The sequence below is a fragment of the Branchiostoma floridae genome, chromosome 6 (genome assembly GCF_000003815.2).
Source record: "Branchiostoma floridae strain S238N-H82 chromosome 6, Bfl_VNyyK, whole genome shotgun sequence".
Lineage (NCBI taxonomy): Eukaryota > Metazoa > Chordata > Leptocardii > Amphioxiformes > Branchiostomatidae > Branchiostoma > Branchiostoma floridae.
In genome coordinates this window covers 13,508,376-13,524,765 of record NC_049984.1, presented here as the reverse complement: position 1 = coordinate 13,524,765, position 16,390 = coordinate 13,508,376, and the positions used below count along the sequence as shown (strand labels likewise).

At 41.3% G+C, this 16,390-nt stretch overlaps 1 protein-coding gene across 6 annotated transcripts; it reads left to right on the top strand.

Moving 5' to 3' along the window:
• Positions 1 to 1,186: 1,186 nt before the first annotated feature.
• On the top strand, positions 1,187 to 16,390 carry LOC118417259 (serine/threonine-protein kinase PRP4 homolog). Of its 6 annotated transcripts, none has more exons than XR_004831346.1 (15): positions 1,187 to 1,367; positions 5,447 to 5,726; positions 6,070 to 6,800; positions 7,058 to 7,432; positions 7,610 to 7,697; positions 8,024 to 8,249; positions 8,818 to 8,973; positions 9,578 to 9,725; positions 10,137 to 10,274; positions 10,815 to 10,968; positions 11,093 to 11,207; positions 11,576 to 11,814; positions 12,383 to 14,397; positions 15,326 to 15,365; positions 16,109 to 16,390. XR_004831346.1 is itself a non-coding variant. In XM_035822746.1 (13 exons), exons 1-13 carry the CDS (start codon positions 1,273 to 1,275, stop codon positions 12,584 to 12,586), a joined length of 2,931 nt encoding a protein of 976 aa, XP_035678639.1. In that variant the 5' UTR covers positions 1,187 to 1,272; the 3' UTR covers positions 12,587 to 16,390. The 6 variants fall into 6 exon arrangements, 2 of the variants coding, with proteins under 2 accessions (XP_035678639.1, XP_035678638.1); XR_004831344.1 differs by having other exon boundaries at positions 12,383 to 14,442; XR_004831345.1 differs by having other exon boundaries at positions 15,326 to 16,390.

Here is a 16,390-nt window from a genome sequence, read left to right as displayed (position 1 = left end):
GCTGTGCCTTGCCGCGTATTTTATGTTATTTTGGTAAGTTAGACTAGATTCTACGCTTAAAAATCCCGAGTTCCACATGTCGCCCCCCCTCCCCCCTCATTATCATAATTTATGTCAGATGAATTATTGGCACATTAAACAGGTTTTGTAAAACTTTTTGACCCACAATGAATATGCATTATATTTTATTACAAACTAAGTCCAAGACTTATCTACCAAAAAAAATCATTACCATCTGAGCATGTCCAGAACACGAGATATCACAGAAGTCCTATATAGTGTACGTGAGAAAGCCGCTAGAGGGCCATTCTAATCATTTCTTCATTTTGCCAACACCACTCAGTCACTCACACCAACACCAACATACCATATATCATCAAGCATCTATCAGCAACGAGTTATGCTGTTCCCACACAGACATCGTCCTCTCGCCAAAAACTTTAAAGTCATAATCTTCGAATCGAGGGTAGTCTCTGGCCCGGTAACACAGAATACAACCCTTTGAAAACCAGCAAACGTACAAAGAGAGCGAACATACCTGCCAAACTACACAGTGGCCACACATCACGTCTGCTCGAAGATAATGGCTTTATTTGCCCTTCACCACATGTTCAGGCAGATATAAGGGGAGCTAATTACTGTACTACGGTCGCGCTCCCTGTCTTGTCTCCTGGTAGTCTCCTGCCTACTACCACCTTAGTGCTTGTTTCGTTTTGTGAAAAATATTATAAACAATATTGTTTCCAAACATCCACCAGCTAGTAGACCTCAAAAAAACTACATTCCTGTCAAAATCACAGAACCCACTACTATGATTATTAAAAAAGGGACTTTTCATCAGCTACCTCCAAAGAAGAAGTCAAACCTCCCAGTAAGTTAAAGAATGTAGAATCATGCACTATTGTCGGGGGCGTTTTATATTTATCGGGCAAAGGGACGGGTTAGACTACGTCTGGGAAGAGTCGCATGGCCCTTTCAGATGGGGACGTATGGTAAAACGGGATCCAATGGCCACACGGGCGTCAACTTCTGCACGTACCCCACACTCTTTAATGATCTTTAATATCGAGAGGGAGTCTCGGTGTTTTGGGTGAAAAAAGCTTGGCGTCGTGAAGATGCTAACTTAAAAGCGTTCTTGCTTCGAGTTCGACATGCTTTATGTATTTTTTATAATTTTTTTTATAGAGAATGTCAAGGGATAGATGAGGTGAGGTGAGAGAATGTAACGTTACATCCAAACATCTGCTCGGATTGTCCTTACTTACCTATTGCATGCTGGGACTGGTACGTCATAGTGTCATCATGGCGGCCATGATGATGGAGATTGGTGGCGAGCCGCCGGTCACTGCAGAATTAACGGAGGACAGGTAATGGGCGCTTTATCACTCCAGCCAGCCTGCTGGTCTGATAAATAAGAACCTATGCTATCTTCGGCAGGTGATCAGAGAGGCCTAGTGGCCACAGTATGTCAAGGAGATAGTCTCAAAGTTGACAGGATTAGCACGTTATATGCGTGTCAAAGGACAAAATGGCCGACTCTTTGTCGAAAGATCTGGAAATTTTCGAAAAGGACGAGCTTTAAAACCCAACAAGAAGGTTGACAAAGCGCTCATGTTGTTATATAGCATGGTTTCTCTATGAATGATGGTGATCACCCAATATCTCAGGTTTTAAGCCTTACCTGAAAATGGTCCCAAAGACTTCAACAGTAGTTGTTTGCCCAAGGCAAGGCAAGGCAAACCAGCTTTCAATTCAGTTGAATTTAAACACGTGATGCTTGTTTCCAGACGGTTCAGCCTACGCTATGTTGAAAAATTGTGTGTCCCTGAGTACGATGGTTTTTCAATGACCTTGTTTTGACGAGATCTGAAGCAGACCTCGTGCTCTAGATGCTAGACTAAAATTTTGGTTCACATATAAAACTTTCAAAACACGCACAAATTATGCACAATATACATGTCACAGGAGAGATGTCGATCCAGGAGAATCGTCGATTCTCCTAGGAGAGATCTCGATCGGAGCTGGTCCTAGGGCTAGCTCCAATCGGGGTCTCTCCTAGGAGAATCGACGATTCTACTAGTATAGATTGCGATCGGGGTCTCTCCTAGGGCCAACTCCGATCCAAACTCAAATGATGCTAAGATATTGGAAACAGACTGCGATCGGGATCTCTCCTACTAGTAGGAGAATCAGCGATTCTACTAGGAGAGACCCCGATCGGAGTTGGCCCTAGGACCAGCTCTGATCCAAACTCAAAGGATACTAAGATATAGGAAACAGCAATACTTTTTTTGATAAGCAATGGTTTTATGTAGTATTAATGGAAACCTACTAACTCATTAACAACTACACACAAGCCTACTTGTGTCACTTTTACAATGTTCACTCAAGACTACACACTAGAGTCACTTCTTCAACTTTACTCAAGGCACACTTCTACTCAGCTACCTCACTAGTGTCACTTCTACAACTATACTCAAGATACCATACTGGTGTCACTGCAACTATACTTCACACTATAGTATAGTATATAGCATCACTTTAGCAACAGTATATTCAACGTTACCACATTGGTGTCTTTCCTAGAACTATACTCAAGGATACTACACTATTGTCACTTTTACAACTATACTGAAGGATACCAGACTTGTGTAAATACAACATTAACTACACTGAAGTCCGACTAGTGAAATGTACTGAACTGTAACATCTTGAAACTGTGATTGATATTTTGGCAGCTGTTTGATCACTTTACAGTTGTTATTGTTCTTCCAAAGTTGTGAAATGATTCAGTATATGACATTAAAATGTACTTAATAGGTATGAAACTTAATGTCTTGTGTGTAGTTGTTAAAGAGTAAGTAGAGAATCATTGTTTATCAAAAAAAGTATTGCTGTTTCCTATATCTTAGTATCATTTGAGTTTGGATCAGAGCTGGTCCTAGGGGAACGGGTTTTCTGCGCGTTAAAAATCTGCGCGCGCGTTAAAAATCTGCGCGTTAAAAAATTAAGTTGTGCATTGAGAAATTCTTAGGCAGAAAAAGTGACCCCATTATATGATTTCACATCTTGTTACCTGAATTTTTGGTTTGAAAAGCCCCTAATTTTTAGGTCCCTTGGGACTAGGCTAATTTGCATATCCAGAAGATTTCAAAATCACTTGAATTAGACACAAATACATGGAAAAATTACTAGTGTGAGGCTTTATATCTTAAGTTATAACTGCTTGAGGCTTTTTTCCATTTTACAAGCTTCATTTCATCTTTTCTCAAACAGACTGTTTCACATGCAAATATCAACCTTTGTTGCGCGTTAATACTTAACATTTAAAAATCACTTTAAAACTCCTGGAAAGGAATATTTGTACTCTAGAATGCAACAATATGATGCTTAATTTCATTTTGTGTTGTCTTCTTCAAGCTTTTAAGTTTAAAATGTACATGTATATGATGATCAGTATATATAGTTTATGGGGCCCGGGTCAGTCTTGAGGCAGTATCAAACATGGGTGTGGTGTGGTCTATTTTCACACTGTCAACTTCTACCATCTGTCGTCTAGGTTTGTCTTTGAAGAATAATATGGCAAAGTGGTCATGTGTTCAGAGTTGTAATGACTTAAAAATGTAGCATCTAGTAAAGGTTCTGGGTTCGAATCCCTAACAGGCCGCAATGTTATGCCCTTTGGAAATGCACATAACACCTGTTTCGTCACATAACTCGCAAAAAAATGATACTAAGGATGTCCTCTTGGAATGGACATAAACCCAAAGGCTGCAAGTTTGGGGAGAGCCACATCTAGTGCATGTTAAGAATCCTTGATTATACATAGTATCGAAAAGAGCAGGGAACCTTTGCAGTGTGGGTGTATCAAACCTTACAGTCTCGTCTTATGCAGCTTGTACCTGCTGTGCAAAACTGGTTTGTAATACCCAAAGGCAGTTCACTGGTTATATGGAACAAAGGGACAAACAAATTAGCCCAGAGCAAAATAATTTGCAATGTTACATAATTTTGTTGCTTTGAAAAACTGTTGTGTTTTTTAGAGGAGTCTAGTGCTTTGTTTAGATATACAGGATTATAATTTTACAAATACAAATGTATGGGGGGGGGGCTGCATTGTAGATTTCTTAAAGACACATTCTTTGGGGGTTGGCAGCATTATGAATATGGTAGTAAAAGTTAACAATATCACATACAGGTAGGGTGATCTTTAATCACCCTAATGGTATGAATTATTAATAGTATAGATTTCGGATCAGTAAGCTGCGTATGCCAACAACTTGGTTTTGCCACTATTATTCTTTTTCAACCTAGTCTCAAAATGATGCCATTTAGTTAATGCTTTGAAACAAGGGATTCCACATTTGGGGAATTTTATCACAAGCTTTTGTGAAAAAGACCTGTGCCTGCAAAACATGTTATGAACTGCCAAGTTTGGATACAAGGTGTACCAAGTCAGGAATTAACTCCATGTGAAGAACAGTGTTGTAATACTAATAGAAATATTGTTTGGTTTCATGTCAATGAATAGACAGCTGTCAACGTTGATTCAGGGAGGCAGGAGTGGTGTTTGTCCTCAGTCAATCATTCTACAATCCTGCTGATAAGAATCTGTATGCTGTGGAAGAGAACAATATCTGTTACATAGGTTACAAACTCGATGCATTGATGGGTTTATTGTTACTGACTGGCAATTTTTAACGTAAGGATAAGTAGATGTTCTGGGTTTGAACCTCAAGCAGACCCTAATGTTGGGCCTGTATTGCTCTGAGTCAGTGAGTGGGCACTCACAAAGAATTCCTTCCAAAATATGATTTGGGCCTCCAAAATCGTGGGCTTAGTTAGATGATAAATTGCCTTTTATTGCCCCCATGTCATATAAAAAGGATTTGTGATGAAAGGTTGTGTATTTCTGACAGGATCAGGTAGGAAAGTTTCGGCATTCGCGCGAGTGTCGGACGTGTACGTATGTTTGTCCTGAGTAATGCGGCTACGGAAAGAAAGCCCCTCTTTGTGGATAGTATTTATGTGCAGTTATAGATGTTTTGGGGGCATTTTTTTTTATTGATTACTTGATGAGTGTTCTTGCAATAGAAATTAAAACATCTCCAGCAGAACTGTTTCTTTATTGGATTTTCGCCCATTAAAGTTGCATATTTAAGCGTTATTTTAAATGGGACAACATAAGTTCGGTATGAGACCTTAGGGACATCCTCATGGATGGCATGTAAAGCCTGAGGTCCCGTGTTAGAGGAGAACCACACCTCGAGCATGTTAAAGAACCCACTGCACTTAATGAAAACAGGGGTCTATCATGTTGTGAGTGGATCAAATCTTACAGTGTGTTATTACACATCTTGTAGTTACTGTACAAAACTGGGATGTTACACCTAAAGGTGATTTATGCATAACAAACAAAAACTGATGGGTTTTTTTTTCCTCCCAGTGATTCAGGTAGTCCTGAAGCAGCTGCCAGTGCTGAGAATGGAAGTGACAGTGATGAAGAAAATACACAGGTGTCTTCTAAGGAGGAGAAAAAGAGGCACGGCCATCACGGTAAGAAGAAGCACAAGCACCAGAAGAAACACAAGAAACACAAACACAAGCATTCCGAGGAGGAGGACCGGAGACGGAGGCACAAGCACAAGAAGAGGCGGCACAGTCAGGAGGAGGTGAAGGAGGGGGGTGCAGCACTGAAGAAAATAAAGGTCAGGCTTCAACATCCTGTATGTAATGCTTCATTCAAATTGTAGGTTTGTGAGTTGGCCTTTTTTGGGTCTCCAATTAGTAGCTTTTGTGTTCACACTTGTTTTTTATGATGTCTCAGTGGCAAAGACATTTTTCTTATCTAATTCATTTGCCCTCAATGTAGTTTTCCAAATTCAACCTTTACCTTAACTTGTAACCTCATCTGTGCATTTGTACTGGTTGCCAGTATTAGTATGAAAGAGAATAAACTTAGGATGTTTGAACAATGTATACTATAGGACTGTCTGACATTAGAATGACGTTTTACATCTTACTTCTTTGTCTCATCGTGACATGCCTTGTGAACTGCTTTGTGCGCAGGTCGATGACTCGGCAAATCTTGAGGAACTGGAGGAAGTAAAAGCTCGTATCCAGGCCGAGCTGGAGAAGAACCACGCGGACGGCAGTAAGATCAACGCCATGGGTCTCATCGCCCAGGGTTACGCTGGCACCGACGAGGAGGAAGAGGAAGGGGAGGTCATTGATTTGACAGAAGATGACCCCAAAGTTCCCACGGACTCTGGGAAATCACAGCATGCAGACAACCATTCGTCCAAATCCCGACACAGGGGAAACAGGTCCACATCCCCCAGGCACAAACCTGAGCGAGACAGAAGAAGAAAGTCGGGAGAAGACGTGAGGAGGAGAAGCAAGTCCCCAGACAGAGGTAGAGTTAGTCGTCGCAGTCGGTCCCCGGACAGAAAGTCCCGCGTGTCTCCTCGGAAAGATAGGGAGGAGAGAGTCGTCAAGAGAAGTAAGTCCCCCAGGAAACGCAGCATCTCACCAAAGAGAAGGAGTCGGTCTCCCCGCGAGAAGAGTAGAGTAAGGCGGCGCAGTAGTAAATCACCCAGTACTCAGGACAATAATAGAGTAAAGAAGACCAGATCTCCTGACAAAGTGGAACAGTCTTCTCAGGAAAAGACTAAAGAGGACTCAAAGAAAGCTGTATCTCCCCAAAGAGCATCCTCAAGACGTCAGAACAGTCGTTCCTTGGATAGGGAAAAGGTTCGTAGCAGGACTCCAACAAAGAAGAGTAGAAGCCCCCCTGTCAGGTAAACTGTGATTTTTTGCCTTAGCAGTTTGTTATCACTTTATATCACACTGGCCTTATTGTTGAGGGATACCACGTTCTGTGTGTCATTTGGTCAATTTCCTGACCACAGACTTGAAGGCAACTTTTTGCATGCACACATCAGTTTTGGGGTCATCTATATAAGCATATAGGTATAGCCTTATGTATTTATTTCTTCCATTTCACATTTGCTGTTTCAGTTTTGATCACACAGTACACTTCCTGTATTTTATACAGGAGACCAAGAAGTCCAGACCCTGTGGATGAAAGGAAGAAAAGAATAAGTCCAGCCCCCAACATAAGACAACGGTCCCCCATCAGACGCCGTTCAAGAACGCCACCAGGGAGGAGAAAGAGTCTGTCCCCATTCGGCAGAGGGAGACCACGACGATCGCCGTCACCAAGGAGATTATCGCGAAGATCGCGCTCACCCATGGGAAGACGGAGGTCTCCTTTGCGACGGAGTCGGTCGGGGTCTCGACACAGATACAGGAGGAGGTCCCACTCCAGAGATCGGGATAGAAGACGCAGGAGCAGGTCACCCGAGGACAAGTTCAAGGGAAGCTTGTCTGAAGGCATGGCCATGAAGAAGGAAGACTCCTCGGATGAAGGGTGAGTCGGCTGCAAACGTTACATGTAGAAATGATATATGCTGTTGGTGTTATATTCATCAAGAACTCAAGAAGGGACTGATGGATTGTCATAATTTTTGGTATGTAGATAGATTAGTCAAGATAAAACATTAAGTTTAGTTCTAAGATTAATTCTTTTCTCACTGTTGTTGCACAGTTTGGAAGACTTTGAGATTCCTGATGATGATGAAGACGAGGAGGCAATCATCGAACGTCGCAGGAAGGAGAGACTTGCAATTCTACAGGTCAGTCATTTTCCTGATAATCATTATTAGACAAGCATTCTCTTACACTGATCCTTGCCAAGCCCATACAACAGTATACCTTGGGGAGGCTCTGCTAAACCGGGTAAAGCCAACTCTCTGATTGACTGACCACAGGTGAGAGGCCACGCCCACTAAAGTAGAAACCTTGATTTAGTAGAGGCTCCTATAGTACATTGTGTAGTCTGTGGGCGAGAAGGGATATTTTGTCACGCATTAAGTTGCAATATTGTACAGAAAAATATGAGCAATTCAACAGGTCTCAACCAAGTTTTTTTCCCTTTCCCAAATGTCTGTTCGTTTTTCAGAAATATCAAAAAGAGAGCTCAGACAACAGCGGGTCTGTGTCCACACCTCTACCAACAGACTCTGATGAGGACTCTGACAATGACGGAGCGAACACCCCTGACAGCGTGCTGGTCGGGGACCGGGCGGCAGAAGACTTTGCCCAGGACGCTAAGATTGAGGACGATTTCGAGGCCTCCATCAATGCAAAGCTGAGCACTATTACTGGAGCTGTGAAGAAGGGTGCTGGTCAGTAAATGTCTATGTTATGTTGTGGATATTCAATTGTTACCGATGGAATATCAACAACCTATAGCTATTTACAATGAAATAAATGTCTATGCTCCATCAAATATGAACTCACTACTTAAAGTAACATATTTACCTCTGGGAAGGAGGTATTGCTTTTGTTTCTGGTTGTTGTGTGTTTGCATCAGATCTCAAGATCCTTTTAATGGATCTGTATGAATTTTGGTATGCTGGTAGTTATTGAGGTCCTAAAGAAACCTGGTGATTTTGGTCAGGTTTTTACTACTTTACAGACCAAAACCCCCTTGCCGTTAATAGACTGATAATGTCCACAGACAGTTGGTCTGCCCAGGGAGGTCAATGACCTTAATTAGGAACACCTGGGTAACTTGGGACTTGTTGACCATCAACTGTCGTATGATATGGCATTGAGAAATTCACAAAAGTTCCAATAGTTTATCAATTTCATGTAATTAACAAAAAATTTCATGTTTACTTTTGAGTGGCTGCTTGCTGTTGTTAGCATTCAGTAGTATTGCTTGTCAAATTTGGAGTGTTTCCCTTGCAGAGGAGACAGAGGACTCTACGGGGAGTGGTGGAAACGACATGTTCACAGATGACATCTTCGGAGATAAGGGCTCAGGCTCTGGTGGTCGGATGATCCACGAAGCTACAGACAATCCTCATCTTACAGAGAACTGGGATGACCAGGAGGGATATTACCGTAAGTGACAAAATTATGTGAAATATTCCTCCGTGTGCAAGTTTCCACTTGTTGTGTAGTAGTTTCCCTCTCACACGTTAATATATCACATGTAGATGGAATAAGATGGTGGTATTGAGGAGAACCCTTTATTATAATGCCTGAGAGGATGTTTATTCATGTATTCAGTTTGTTTTGCATAACCAGTAAACCACTGTAAGGTGTAGCTTCCCAGTTTTACACAGTAAGTACAAACTGTGTAAGACTGGACCGTTAAGGTTGGATCCACTCATGCTGGGATGGACCTCTACTTTCCTATTCTTTCCGATAAGTGTGGTACTGTCTTTAACATGCTGAAGGTTTGGCTCTCCTCAAGTATGGGACCACTGCTTTACCTTCCATGCGAGAGGACATCCAAGTCCCTAAGGAATGCCAGGTTCTCATTGTCACCTTAGTCAAGTGAGGAAATAGATGCAAAGTGCCTTTTCCCAGGGCACAACATAAGGGCCTGCTATGCATTTGAACCCAACAGTTCTAACCTCAAGACCACCTTGCCATCTGTCTGTTTCACAATAAACAGTGGTGATTGCATGATGAATGTTTGATTGTTACCTGTGTTCTGCAGGTGTGCGTATCGGTGAGACACTGGACAGGCGGTATGTCGTGTACGGCTTCACCGGGCAGGGAGTCTTCAGCAACGTGGTGCGAGCAAGGGACGAGGCTCGCGCCAAACAAGACGTCGCCATCAAGATTATACGGAACAACGAGATGATGTAAGTGGATCGTGTAGTTAGATCACATGCTTCTCGATTAGGTTAATGACCAGGTTGAAAGTGTTTTAGGCAACTGGTGTAGATTGTTTTGTTACATCAAGACCTTTTTATCGTAACCATAAGAACAATAGTATTTAGCAAGAGATATTAACCACCCAAACTAAATGACCATAGCATGTCCAGAACATGAAACACAAAAACTACAAGTTCGCCACAGTACTAAAGCATGCCACAAAATCTAATCATTTCCAGTTTTTGTCACAACCTACCAATATGCCAAACAGAAAATCAATCCATCCAACCATTCTTGAGTTATCTTGTTGACCAATAGACAGACAGACAAACAAAGACTGTCCAAATCTAGCCATAGATTGTTATTACTATGAATCAGCATTTCTTTACCACAAACAGGCACAAGACTGGTCTGAAGGAGCTGGAGTTCCTGAAGAAGTTGAATGATGCTGACCCAGAAGACAAGTTCCACTGTCTCCGTCTGCTGCGAGACTTCTACCACAAGAACCATCTCTGCTTAGTGTTTGAGCCACTCAGGTGTGTATTCATTGTACTTCAATATCCCTTCTGTGGTACCACTGAACATAACTGTTTTGCAATTTGTTCACAAGCTGTCAGGTGGTGCTCCAAAATATGTGATGTACATGTACACGAATCCCTAACTGTCTAATAGCCTATCATGTTGTAGGGGGATGAAGTACATAGAATTAAAGATTACACATTATCATACAGAAATAGTAAAAATAAATACAGTGATGCACTTTTTGAATCATTTAGGCCTGACTTTTCTCTGTAGTCAATGTTAAGTTTTACAAATGGTCAGATGTTTCAGATAGAACATACTGTCTTTCGCCAGTGACTGAAAAGATCTGAAGTGCAACTGTTATTTGACCAAAACTATTCATTTATGCAAGTGTGAAGGAGTCAAAGACTATTGGATTTTTTTTTAATTAAAGACAAATTATAAGAAGAAGATTGTACCTGTTTCACAATAATGGAATAAGGGGTTCATGCCTACCTGTTTCACAGTTTATATTTATATTTATATACCTTAACGTTTCTGCTGACTTCCCCCAGCATGAACCTACGGGAGGTTCTAAAGAAGTACGGGCGAGACGTGGGCCTGCACGTGAAGGCGGTGCGCTCCTACTCCCAGCAGCTCTTCCTGGCGCTCAAGCTTCTCAAGCGCTGCAACATCCTTCATGCTGACATCAAACCTGACAACATTCTGGTCAGTAAACAAACAAACAACCAAATCATATTATTTCTTTTTAATCCATTAAAATCTGTCATAGATCTGTTTTTATAGTGGAATCGAAAATACAGTTGCTGATGTAGTTTTTACTACTTTACAGGTGAATTCATCAAAGGTAGTGTTGAAGCTGTGTGATTTTGGTTCAGCTTCACACAGCGCTGACAACGACATCACCCCCTACCTGGTCAGTAGGTTCTACAGGGCCCCGGAAATCAGTAAGTACATGCAGACTTTCAACATGCCTTTCGTATCTAGAGTTAATTTCATGAACACTTAAATGTTAGGAAGTTTGAAAGTGATGTGTTCATTTGTGCACATGAGGTACAATCATGAGGGTCTGCTTGACTTTTTCTGCGAGCTATTTTGATCTGCGTAGATCATATCCTGCCTGCTAGCTTAACAAAGAGCCAATAACACTAAGTCAATTTATCATCAAACATTGCTGGCTCTCCTGAATGTAACGTTAAGCATTGTTGGGCATCCTAAATTTACCATGAAGTGTTGCTAGGGGCCCCCATGCAGACCCTCTATGATTTGAGTCATGCCAGGTCATCTGTAATCCAAGATTTTCTTTGTCCCTCAGTTATAGGGAAAGGCTACGACTTTGCCATAGACATGTGGAGCGTGGGCTGTACCATCTATGAACTGTACACGGGGAAGATCCTGTACCCGGGGAAGACAAACAACCACATGCTGAAGCTGATGATGGACCTGAAGGGGAAGATCCCCAACAAGATGATCAGGAAGGGCATGTTCAAGGACCAACACTTCGACCCTCAGTGCAACTTTATGTACGTGGAAGTAGACAAAGTCACACAGAGGGTAAGTCACGACTATTTCATCATTTAGCTTTTAGCAGTCTTTAATAGTCTGAGGAGTAGACTGAACCCATAGCCCTGCCCACCTACGTCAAAATGTAGAAAAGCAAATAGAAACACAAGAACTTGAAATATTTGACAGCAACTCTGTAATGGACAAACCACAAATTGCTGTGCTATCATTTGTTGAAGTGCTTATTGTGATTGACAGTCAGGATCAGTCTATTTGGAGTGATTGCAGTTGACATATCCTAGTTGGTAAAATATTTTTTGAAGAATTAAACTGTTCTCCAACCCCCCCAAAAAATTGTTCTCATCAGAATTTTGGATTACCTGGTTTAGTCCTCTTCAGCTATGTGACCCAATCATTGGACATGTTGACCCATTGCTTATGTCAGATGTGTGAGAGTGATTAGGTCTCACAGCTGTTTAGGACAGGTTGCAGAACAGTTTATTTCTTTATGTGCAGCAACTTTCTCATTGGACAAACCACGAATTGCTGTGCTATCATTGGTTGAAGTGCTAATTGTGATTGACAATCACAGTAGAGATAAGATGTTGTTGTGTTACAGGAAAAGGTGACCGTGATGACATCCATCAACGCCACGCGGGACCTGATGGCGGACATGCTGGGGTACTCGCGCCTCCCGGAGGACCAGATGCGCAAGCTGACCCAGCTGAGCGACTTCCTCCACAAGGTCCTGATGCTGGACCCCTCCAAACGTATCTCCATCAACCAGGCCCTCACCCACCCCTTCATACAGGAGAAAATATAACTTAACCACTAGCAGGTTTTTCCTCACAGATAGATAAGACTGTATAATACAAGAAACAGGCTAATGTGTTGCACAACATTACAACTAGTGCAACATGGTGCTTGGAAAGCAGGCATAACAAAGACAGTGGTGTCCATAGATCAGTATGTTATCCAGGTAAATGTGTGTAGAAATTTTAGTACATGTATGTGTATATGTATTTGTTCGTAGGGGAGGAACATTAGACCAACAACTTGGCCAGGGCAATGATACTACTTTGCTATTTTCTTTCACTGATTTCAACGAATCTACTTGATTTATTGTACGTAGGCACAAAATTGAATGATAGAAAAAGGAAAAAAATTGTTCATGGTATTTTAACAATACCCTAGACACATCTTTGTTTCTAAGTTAGGATATGGTGTTTCAGGTTTAGGAAAATTTAGCGGAAACGGTGACAAGAGTGGACTTTTGTCTTATTGCTATCATTATGGAACATTAAGATGAGATGGTCTGGATAGCAGACAAAAAACATAAGATGTGCCTATAATTAATCCATAAGGATTGTCAATGACCTGTTTATTTTGTTGCATCTTGTTTATGATTTTACAGATCAGCATGTAAAGAGGTTTTTCTTCTGGCCTGAGTCAATACCAAGGGTAATTCAGATTTATTATACCTGTACTTAAAACTTTACTTGTCACCCATGCAGAATACTTGTTTTGCAGATGTTTGTTTTTGCTGTAGGTGGCACCCTCTCTGCGAGACCAAGTCCCCGCCGTGTGGTCGGACAGCCTACCAGCCTCTGCGCATCCAAAATGCCGAATTTGGTTGGGCGGTCTCACACTAAGGTAACACGCACATGCCCTCCCACAGAAATAGTGTTGAATGGCATCTGACCACATGGCAGTGGATTCTGTCTCATTGAGGGTGCCTGCATGAGTGTTTTTTCTTTTCTGTGAGAGAAAAAAAAAGACGGTTGTTGACGAATCATAGAACCTTATCCTAACAATGCTCATGTTGGCTGTGATACACGTTGCAACTGAAAGCAAAGAAGCAAAGTACTAAACAAAAGACTAATATGATTGAATAGGTATTTAGAAATGGTTATGGTTAGTGCAACAGTATCTAGCCTGTATGAGCATTGTTAATAGAGTTTATACTTAAGATTGTTGTGGATGTAGTAGAGACAATGTCAGCACCTGTATGTGTAGCTAAGTCCCTCCTCTCTCAGCGGACTCGTGCTGTACTCAACAGTAAGTACCAAACTCGACTGTACTTAACTAGAGCTACCCAAACTGACAAGGCACCACGGTGTTTAGAATTGCTGTGTACTCAGTGTTATTAACTATCATGAATACACCAAGTAACAAACAGACATGGTGACTTGTAAGGTGGAGGCATTGGCTGTGACGCATATATGACGACGAATATGTTGAGAATAAAATGCCGTCTGCAAAAAATCTTGGACTGAATTGTTTTGTAACACTCATTCCCCTTTCTTAGCACAGAGCTTCTTGGCTGACCAAATCTTGACAAGATTCAAACACATTTGTAAAACAGAAGTTCTTGTTTCTAACTTTTTGTATTCTAAGGGTAATTTGATCAGTAAATTCTGTGTGTGAACAGTTTACTTTACAAGCCAGAGCTCTGTGGAATCTTGTCCTTGAGAGAACTCATAGTGCATCAGGAACTAACTTCAGACTTTACCTTTTGCATATGTCCTCCCCACAATGTTGGATGGAGTACAAGAAGAGCCTACTCCTGTCCAGGGCGTGGCCACGGATTGAGCCGTACGGATCTCCTTAAGGAACCCAGTCCAGCCTCTGAAGGTGTTATAGGCAAGGGACTGCCGACAGATACCTCATGACCTATCCGTAATGCTTTGTTCTATGTTCCAATCTTTTGGGTGTATTGACCTACATATTCCATGGCCGTAGTTGCTCTTTGCATGAAGGTTCCATTCAGTTATCTTATGGGATGTACGTACTCAAACTTAGTCAACTTGAAAAGTAGAAAAGAAACCTGCTCCCTGAATAACTCTTAAAACTTTTGAAGCGATCAAACAAACTAGTATGCAGAGTTTCATTGAAAAGGAAAGTTCATATGCAAACCTATGCACTTAAGTAAGTTTCTCCAACCTTTCTATTGCTGACCTGACAATGACAATGTGTCCATATAAATTGCAGGGGCCAGTGAAGTTACAAACCACACAGTTGTGCTCCCAAGATTTACAGCTTGTGCAATCTGTGTATTTTACATGTTTTCTCTCCACAACAGAAAGGTGCAAGGAAGTAATGTTCATGTATTTTCCAGTCACAAGCATATCTACACTAACACTCCACCCGTGTGTATAGAAGTCAAGCAATGATAAACAATGATCCTTTGCCGCACTTTTAACTGTTACTGAGTTGCCACCCTCTGCATCTGTTGCCAAGTAAAAGTTGGAAAGAAATCCTCGCAGTACAGCTTTGTAACATTGTTGTACAGCTTTGGTTCTAGTTAATGAATGTCTTAAAGATAAATCATATAACAGTCAAAGGTAATAGATAAGAGTTGGTGTTTATGTTAGCTTTTATCAAAAACCTCTAAAGAGTAGGATACATCTATGCAGATTTGAGATCATTAATTGTCCCGATGCATGATTTATCTTTAAAGACAAAAAGAAGGAAGAGAAAGGTCTGTAGAAGTTGGCAGCTCACTTTTACGATCTCAACAATGGAAGGAGATAAACGTGTCTTCACTTTCTGTCTTCCACAGGTCAAGAAGGAACCCCCGAGAAGGAGCCCAGAACAATAAGGTTTCTGATAAGATAGTCTGATAAGCCATTTTCAGCTTCAGTAAAATGCTGTCAAAATCACTTTGCTAACATCCCCCACAAAAGTGAACAGCAAATCTGCTGTATTTTACCATGTTTATGTCTTGTGTGTGATTATTTTTTTCATCAAACAGTACCCTATAAATTACAAAGCAGTTTGAGCAAGTTTCATGCAATTTCTTCATCCAATGTACAAGCTATGAAGCTCCAGATATTTGAGGTCCGTAAGCTTTGTTTGGAATTTTTGAAAACATTGTAGAGTTCGATTGGAACAAGTTTTTGTGGCTATAGTGTTTCAGTGTCACCGTTCATCAAAATACAAGTCATAATTTGATGCATAATGAAATTGACAATTGACCCAAAATCTACCTTCTGGTACGCAAACCAGGGCTGTCTCCATCTCCTTTGTTAGGGAGCCCAAATTTTCATTGTTAGATTTGTCATTTTTAGCTTACAAAGATACATGTAAATTTTCTTCAAATCCAAGTTATAAAGTTCATATATTGACCCTCAGGGTAAAATTTTTGTCCATCCCAACAAGTAAATTTCCGTCCCTGAACAGAGGAACAGGTCCTGGAGACAGCTCTGATACAAACAGAAAAACAATGGGATAATTTTGCTGTTTTGCTGCCACTACCGAAAGTTTCCTTGCAGCTGTAATGGATCCTTCCAAACATCTTACAATAACCCAGGTTTGTGCTGCTTCCTCCTGTCCTGTTCTACAGGTGAGTTAGGGAAGGTGAGTGACTTCCTTCATCAACAGCCTACCACCTCAGGCGTACAGTTAGAACGTCAAGGACACAGAAGAAGGACCAAGTGTGTGAAGATGATGCTCCGACCGTTGTGTAGGAAACTTTAAGCAGCAGCATTCTCTACAAATCATTCTCTTGGTTTCAAATATTTTTTTTTTTTTTATAGTGAAGAAGCTGGCAGCATATTAAAGGCCATACTGATTTGCTTATATGGATGACATCCCCTGGGCATCCTTAAATTGATGCAAGCATTTT